The following is an 8,923-nucleotide window of genomic DNA, read 5'->3' as shown; positions in this document are numbered from 1 at the left end:
CTAGAAAAAAAATATGTTTGTTTCCGCTTTCCCGACCGACCCTAATTTACAGTGCCGATCCTAAACATTTTTTTAATGCTTTTGTCTCATGATGTGCAAGATTTCAACCAGGGAATTATAGCCTCCAACTTTGCAAGCTTTTCAAGACAGAAAGAAGTTTGTGTCACCTTTCTATTATAAGTTAAGTCACACTAATGCTTGAAAACACCATTTCTTTTGTCATTAATGTTACATCTACACACGTTTTGATTAAAGAAGCAAAAAAATTTTTTTCAAAAAAAAAAAAAAAAATTGCCTACCTACATTTTGTACCTACCCTATATTTTTTCAGCCTGAAAGCGGAAACAAACATATTTTTTTTCTAGGCCTAGTCCAACAGGGAGCCTTTTACTCACTAGTCTGGATAACAGTGTATTTTTAAATTTCTTCTCAAGAGAGCAAATTTCTAGTGTTGTCATGATGATCGATTTATAATCGATGATCGGTCGGAAAGGCTGTCGATTTTAGACAATCGATTGGAGATTTTAACAATCGATTAATTGGTATATTTCAGCACATATCCTTTTTTTTTAAATAGTTTTCTCACTTTTATTTCAAGAACAGGCTCTAAGACTTGTTATTAAAATATATATCTTCCAAGTGTTGTCCTTTACTACCTATTTTAAAATACATGTACTTAAAATCTGTTTAAAATAAATCATAAGATAATGATAATTGTATTTCTAAACTAAAGAAACTAAACTACTTGTATAAAGAAATATATTAGTTTTCAGTATCTGGGAGAATTCACTTTTCATTTCATGCGTAATCACAAGGATTTGCAATATTAAATGTCTTATAACAGTTTAAAAAATTAATTTGATATATATTTTAGATGATCATGAAAATTAAAACCTGATCTGTCAATGCTTGTTTCCCAGGCCAAGTAATTCCTAGTCATGCAAAAGTCTGTATTACTGAAATTGTTAATCAAACTGCATATATACTGTTTTTAGAATTGCGATCTGTACAATGCACCTTTACTTACATTATTTAAAATGAAAATTCTAAATTTTATATGAAATATAATACCTATTTTATGCAAAGGGCTATATATAATTATTAATTACCGATTCGATTATTGGCCGATGATCAGTTGGTTAGGGTCAACCGATGCTATACCGATTAATCGATTCTGATTTTCAACCGATTTGACAACACTACAAATTTCCCAATACTCCTTTAAGCAAAATGTTCCCAACTTAAGCATAGCACTTCAATAGGGTTTGTAGCAAATCTCTGGAAAACTGGATAAGTATAGGGTCTACCCTTGAATGAAAACAACTAAGCTTGGGCATTTTAAGAGGGTTTGGTTAAACAAATAACAGTTAATTGCACAAACAACTATACTACCTCAAAGTAAAAAAAAAAACAAAATAATGGAACAGAAATATACCAAAGATCATATTATACATAACATTGGATGACACTCAAAAAGAAATAAAAGGTCGATATATAATTGTATTGGGCAAGAAATTAAATAAACCTTACTTTTAACAAATAATATATATGTTTTTATTTTAGGAAAAAAAGTCAGATCTGTTAATTGAGCAAATATAACAGTGATCAGGATCGATTCATGCATTTATGTCCAACTGACTAGTAGTTATTTTCATCTAAATGTGTAAATACCTGTAATACCAGATACTCTAAAAAAAAAAAACAAAAAAAAAACTAAATATACAAATAAATCTACTTAATGTTAATCACAAAGTTGATATAATCAAATTCACAATATACCTTAAATTTCCAAATGCTTTTTAAAAATTCAAGATCAAATTTTTCATTGTGGGCTACATTACCCACTCACATGTTTATATGTAATACTGTATCAGTATATTTCATGCCTGGTATAATCTCTAAGAAAATAATTTAGTGTATAACTCTCTAATTTTGATATAAATGGAAAAATAAAATAGCATATAGATCAGGAAAACTTAAATTAATGTGGACAAACTTTTCCATTAGTTTTCTTCAGAACTTATCATAGCAACAGAGATTAATAATTATCATGGGAAAAAAAGTATTAATAAGAGATTCTAAGAAAAAACTAGAACTGAATAAAAAATCTCATCATACAACCATTTATTGTACACCCTCTTTTTATAAATTTTTTTTTACTCTTTCTAATAGTTGTAAAGCCACATATTTTCTTTTTATCCCCCCCCCAAATGGTCACATTAATGAACATTTATCATTAAAATTGAGACAAACCTTCAACTTCATTCTTTATCATACATCTGATCTATAATGTACCCAAAAATGTACAGAAAATCTTATACTGCAAACAAAAATAATATCCAAGAAAATTCAATTTTTTCACACAAATTTCATATATTAATTATTTTAAGCCAAGGAATTCAAAAATTTTTGTGACCTTACCATTTGCTAGATGAACACAATTTTAGAGCTCAAAGAGAAATAAAGTAATCAAGTATTATTCTTAATATTCAAAATTGTTTTGAAATTACCGGTATTGTAACATAAAAAACAATGAATATGGCACTCTCTTGCCAGGCATGAATAACAAAAACAATTTTTTGATTAAAAAATTATTGGATTGTCGGTTGGTTTCACGTGTATACATTTAAAAAATTGATTCGACAAACAAATCCTCCTTACAATTTTCTCCGAAATTTATACCCAATTAGTAAACAGACTTTGGTACTTTGTAAGAAATCAGTTTATGGTCTGTAAGACTTAAACTTGAGAGACAGACTGTTGATGCAAAACCTTTGTCCGGTGGGTTCCGGCCCATCATTGAAGACATGGCCCAGGTGAGCATCACACTGTAAAAAAATTTATCACATGAATCTGAAATTTATTGGAAATTAACGGTGAAAATCAGCATCAAAATAGCTTTTGAAATACATGTACTTAAAGACAAACATGTATAATTCATCTGATTGACGGAATTAAATTATTTCCTTATTTATTTTATCAATAAAGATCTATCTAATTAAAATTATATTGGATCTTTGATCCACTTCAAATAGATTGCTACAAAAAGTGAAGCATATCAAAGACCTAATTTTAATTAGATTGTAATCAAGATTCCGTTATAAGTCTGCTACATGTTATTTTGTTGAAGAGAACAATTTTAATAGATCATAAACGTGACATGACATTTTGGTTTATCTTGTATTTATAACTCATCTATAAAAGAAACAAATACCAACTTACATTTTTACATATAACCTCTGTGCGCACCATTCCAATGCTGTTATCAGGACGGCGTAGTATGTGTGTATGAGACTCATCACCGTTTTCAGTTCCAGCAGCCTCAAAGAAGGAGGGCCAACCACAATGGGAGTCGTACTTAGCATCAGAACTATTCAAAATCCATTGATAAATGTGATTAAAATTTAATAAATAATCTTTATCATTAGCCAACAGTATTTGTGTCCATTTTATTCCATCAATCTTTTGTGGAGGCAAAATGGTAAAAAAAAAAAAAAAATAATGGTTTATGGCAGTTAGAAAATAGGAAAAAAATATATATATATGTACAATACATGTATATTGAACTTTGAATTAGGATCAATAAAATTTTGATATGAATGAAAAAGTATATTTAATTTTAGCAAATTCTCAAAATATATATTTTTCATGAAAAGAAATGACTGGATTTGCTGTTACATTACCTGAAAAGCTCTGCATCACAACATACACAATGATAAGTGCCTTTTTCAAAATGGTTCAAATAACTTCCACTGAATGGCTAAAAAAATTGAAGGACTTAAATCAAAAATACTGTCAATAGAATATACATATACATTTACAAACATATTACACATGCAAATGTGACCTTTATAGAAAATTGGAAAGTCATATCAAATTAAAAAAGAAATGTCTGAATCAATGTCTGAATCGAAAGCCAACAGATATGAATTGACACATACAGCCAGACCTCCTAATATCAAACTCAATGGAACAAAGATATATGAGAATTCAAGATAATATGTACCATATAATATTGAGGTTAAAATAATTGGAATTTTTCTAAGTCCAAGGGGCATAACTCTATCGAATATGGCTCGATCCTACCCAAAACAGAACTTGACCTAGATATTCTAATGATAATCTGTATACCAAATTTTAATTCAATATGTTCAACCTCTGCGAAGAAAATGAACGGAAACTGCAAATATTATTGGAATTTTTCTAAGTCCAAGGGACATAACTCTGTCCAAAATGGCTCAATTGTACCCAAAAATGTTGTGTTTGGATATTTTAAGTGCATTAATAAACAAACCAGTGAACTGTTTATGTTAACTTTATTATGGTTTCAACATTAGCTCTTTATCCCAGGAATATCGAATTGCATGCCCAGGCTTATACACTGTACATATGCTTGTATGCTTTAGTCTAGAATAAAATGCTAATCGACATAGATGCCTTCTAGTCTCATTACTTGTGTATTTTAAGAAGAACACAAAATTGGCGACGAGGATGGGAATATTGTCACTTCTTCAAAGATCAAATCGAGTATTGTGGTCATTTAATTGACAAACAAGGATTACACAAGACCAAGGATAAAATTAAAGCCGTGTGGGATACCCCGGAGCCAACCAACACCACCCAACTCCGTGCATTTCTAGGGCTCGTCAATTACTATCACAAATTCCTTCCGAATCTATCATCCGTTGCACACCCGTTGCACAAACTCCTGGAAAAGGATGTTAAATGGCAGTGGACCAAAGAATGTCAGGAAGCGTTCGAGGAAGCAAAAAGGTTGGTAACCTCTGATCAAGTATTATGTCACTATGATCCAAACTTACCATATCATATAGCGTGTGATGCGTCACCTTTCGGATTAGGGGCAGTATATATGAAGGACGGGACGGAGCACCCAATCGCGTTCGCTTCAAGAACTTTGAACAAAGCTGAGAGAAATTACAGTCAAATTGACAAGGAAGCTCTAGGTATTGTCTTTCTCTGGTGAAATTCCACATATCTGTATCTCGCGAATTTACCTTGATAACCGATCATCAGCCGTTAGTGTCAATTTTCAATCCTAGGAAAGGAATTTCAGTAACCTCCGCAGCGCGAATGCAGAGACATGCTATATTTTTGAGTGGATATACGTACCACATTGAATATCGCAATACCAAGCGCCACACGAATACACGGACTCAACAATTCCCCATAGGCCGAGGAATTAACTGATGTGGCAGATATGTTTACACTCAGTCAAATGGAACAAATATCATGTCTTACGCATAAGAAATTAGAAGAGAAACGTCTAAAGACAAATGTTTGTCAAAGGTGTACGACTGCATTGTTAATGGTTGGACTGAAAACGAGGATCCATACCTAAATGCTACTTTAATAGAAAGAATGAATTGACTGTGAGTCAAGGCTGCATCATGTGGGGATGCAGAGTTATCATTCCACAACGATTTCGGGAAAACTACTTGAAATGTTCCATTCAGCTACCCTGGAATTGTGCGAATAAACTTCTGATTTTAAGCTACGTTTGGTGGCCAGGAATCGATTTTGAAATCGAAAAGCTTGTAAAAGGTTGTGCTGGATGCCAGAAACATCGCCACAATTTTACATCCATGGGAATGGCCGTCAGCGCCGTGAAAACGTATCCACATTGATTTCGCAGGACCATTTTTAGGACACATGTTTCTTTTGTCGTGGACGCACATTCAAAATGGCCAGAAGTTATTCCTATGCAGAAAATTTCAACCAAAACGATAATTACTTTGCGTAATATCTTTGCAAGAAACATTACAGCAGTCTTTCCGACAATGGCCACAATTTTTGTCTGAAGAATTTCAAAAATTTATGAAACTAAACGGAATAAACCATATCCGATCAGCACCCTATCATCCTGCAACAAATGGTCTGGCAGAACGTTTCGTTCAAACCTTTAAACAAGGAATGAAAGCCATGGATAAAGAAAATGCGGACATTCATAAGAAGTTAGCAAATTTTCTTCTTACATACCGTAACACACCTCACGCCACAACAAATGAAACGCCAGCGATGTTATTCATGGGGAGAAACCTTAGATGCCGTTTTGACCTCATCAAACCTGACCTGGGACGAACTGTAAATGATAAACAAATGAAAACTGCTATCACTACCAAAGCAGAGAAATTAAGAGAATTTAACACTGGACAGCACGTGGCCGTTAGAGATTACCGCGGGAAGGAGAAATGGACCAGCGGAGAAATCATTCAGCGCAAAGGACCGTTGAATTACGAAATTAAAACACAAGCAGGAGGAATTTGGAAGCGACACGCCGACCAAATCAGAGATGCCGAGTTCAAGGCCGATTCCAATGAAAATTCCGATGCGGTAATACCAATTATCGACGATAAAGCAACTGACAGTGAAGCAGGCGAGACGATTAAATCACCGCCGATAATTAATGCGCCGCCCGAACGAAGATATCCGCTGCGAACCAGGAAGCCCGTGGTCAAATTAAATTTGTGAATGGTTATTTGTGTAGCACCGTGTGGGTAATAATAATTCCCATGACAGCAATAACTTAGCAGTGGTTGTAGTGCGCGTAGAAACAGAAGTTTCTTTTGCAACCACATTAGTTTTGTAAATAATAGATATGTAGTAAAAGTTATTTGTTGTATATCTTTACAAATTATTTCTTCTTAAGTATTTTTAAAATTAACGGTTAAATTTCAATATTATTTTATTTACGTAAAAAAATAAGAAGGGAGGAAATGTTGTGTTTGGATATTTTAAGTGCATTAATAAACAAACCAGTGAACTGTTTATGTTAACTTTATTATGGTTTCGGACATTAGCTCTTTATCCCAGGAATATCGAATTGCATGCCCAGGCTTATACACTGTACATATGCTTGTATGCTTTAGTCTAGAATAAAATGCTAATCGACATAGATGCCTTCTAGTCTCATTACTTGTGTATTTTAAGAAGAACACAAAAAAAACAGAACTTGAACTAGATATTTTTATGATAAATCTGTATACCAAATTTCATTGCAATATGTTCAACCACTGCAAAGAAAATGAACGGAAACTGATGGTGAACCAACAGACTGACCGACCAATCGACCAACAGACAGCAGCAAAGCAATATGCCCTCCCTTCTTCAAGGGGGGGCATAAAAATTGCTGGCATGGTATTCAAGATACCGAGGTGTAACTGTGATGCCAGTGCTGACAAGGTTATAAGTTGTATAGAGGGAGACTGTGTGAATTAATCTGTATATTGTTTACACACTAGCTGATTCTTACCTCCTCGGTTTTCCTTTCTCTGGTGACTGCATACTGTTCTGGTGTTAGACGTTTTTCCCATTCATTTTCTGGGACTGTTCTCGGGTCATCAGGGTCAACTTCAGTGCTGTAAACTGTTACAAATTACATCAAGTATAATTATCTTCTGTTCACATTGTATGCTCTTTTTTATTACATAATGGAAATGCATGTATAGGCCCATACGTTCAACAACAGGGACATCCCTACATACAGGTCATTAGAACTCCATTTTCTACCTGACATTATGGCCCTGGGGCATGGTTTTATATGTTGCTGCTTGAACAATTTAACTTTTGATACCCTATCATCCCTATAAATTTATTTAACAGATAATAATATGTATAGATAAAAATATATGCATTATTAAAGAACATTTATCTGCAGTTGATATCTTTTTATAATGCAGTTGTGAAAACACGCAGATATAGTACAGGCCATATAAAATGTCTTTTGACAATCCTTCTTCAAGTTCTTGTTATTTAAGAATTTCACGTAATTATCTTAATGCAATATTTTAGCAGCACAATTAAGTCTTATAATTGCCACATTTATTCAATACAAAGGGGAAAAATATCGTTAGAGCTGACGTTCATTACCCTTAAAGCGTAAAACAGCTTTCTTTATCAGCAAGTAAAGGAAATTCGAACTGTGTAATTTTATACTTACAGCGAAACGCTGATCCCCTGTTGCAGCTTATATCACAACTGGAGAGACGTTTTGATGCATTAAAGTTTCTGATATTATTAAGATTTGAGAATCTGCAAGCTGATCGACAAAACACACGAAACACAGCTGCATAAGACATGATTCCAACAAAAATGCGTCTGCTCTGTTTATTTTCCTCTACGTCATGGGGTTTTTGACCCCGAGTCGCGTTTGATTGTGAGTTTTAGTTCTTCCAGCATGACCATCAAGCGTCTGATCATCATGTGACAAAATTTTTATTTTTGAGGTCTGAATGATGATTTAATCACCTTGATAACTTTATTATTTGAACTTTACATGTGAATTGTAAATAACATTAGTACCACTCATTTTTTCATGCATTCTTGTTTATAATATTTTAAAATCTTGTATTATTTGTATTCAGTTGGGGTCTTCTTCTTAAATAAAAACTTGAAACTTAAACTTGATAGTACAATATTCATCGAGTCCGAAGAACAATGATTTAAAATCTTAAGTGGTGGATTGGAATAGGTTGTTCTCATGTGACCCATGAACAATATTGAAATGTTGAATGGGGGATGCTTTTAATGACCATTTTTATAATAATTAATTAGTTTCCCTTGTAGAGTTTATGTATGTAGATGTTATATGTTTTTCAACATAGCATTTCTTGTCTGAAAGTGTCAGAAACTTTTAACATGTTTAAACTAAAAAATTCTATCCACTCGATCAAACACTGGCCTTATATAATGGATATTGCCTTTATCAATTAATGTTTAGGCTATATCATGTACATGATATATATCAGACTGGGTACATTACTTCATAATGATTTAATCATTTGACAATACCAAATACTGCAACGAAAAGAGGGAGGGGTGCTACTTGACTTTAAATGAAGAAATTCTGGGTGCGTTCAGAGTATCTCCAGTGGTACCATAGCCTCTTTGCCAATGGTAACAATTT

General features: G+C 33.2%; 1 protein-coding gene across 2 annotated transcripts; it reads right to left on the bottom strand.

Moving 5' to 3' along the window:
- Nucleotides 1-367: 367 nt before the first annotated feature.
- Nucleotides 368-8,169, bottom strand: LOC134257155 (methionine-R-sulfoxide reductase B2, mitochondrial-like). 2 transcript variants are annotated; one of them, XR_009989864.1, is made up of 6 exons: nucleotides 7,958-8,169; nucleotides 7,271-7,383; nucleotides 3,684-3,760; nucleotides 3,223-3,370; nucleotides 1,187-2,828; nucleotides 368-425 (listed from the first exon to the last, which is right to left on the bottom strand). XR_009989864.1 is itself a non-coding variant. In XM_062739797.1 (5 exons), the coding sequence occupies exons 1-5, from the start codon at nucleotides 8,094-8,096 to the stop codon at nucleotides 2,724-2,726; spliced, it is 582 nt and encodes a 193-aa protein (XP_062595781.1). In that variant the 5' UTR covers nucleotides 8,097-8,169; the 3' UTR covers nucleotides 368-2,723. The 2 variants fall into 2 exon arrangements, 1 of the variants encoding a protein (XP_062595781.1); XM_062739797.1 differs by having other exon boundaries at nucleotides 368-2,828.
- Between the last annotated feature and the right edge of the window lie 754 nt (nucleotides 8,170-8,923).

This window comes from Saccostrea cucullata, unplaced genomic scaffold, assembly GCF_032062105.1.
Source record: "Saccostrea cucullata isolate Sc308-1 unplaced genomic scaffold, CSIRO_AGI_Scuc_v1 ctg14, whole genome shotgun sequence".
NCBI lineage: Eukaryota > Metazoa > Mollusca > Bivalvia > Ostreida > Ostreidae > Saccostrea > Saccostrea cuccullata.
The sequence above is the reverse complement of the archived record's forward strand: the minus strand, read 5'-3'. Positions and strand labels throughout refer to the sequence as shown.

Coding starts and splice junctions, on each gene's coding strand:
- LOC134257155 (XM_062739797.1), bottom strand. CDS start 8,096: ATGTCTTATGCAGCTGTGTTTCGTGTGTTTTGTCGATCAGCTTGCAGA. Junction 3,761..7,270: donor GAGAAAGGAAAACCGAGGAG/GTAAGAATCAGC, acceptor CAATTTTTTTAG/CCATTCAGTGGAAGTTATTT. Junction 3,371..3,683: donor TGTGATGCAGAGCTTTTCAG/GTAATGTAACAG, acceptor GATTTTGAATAG/TTCTGATGCTAAGTACGACT.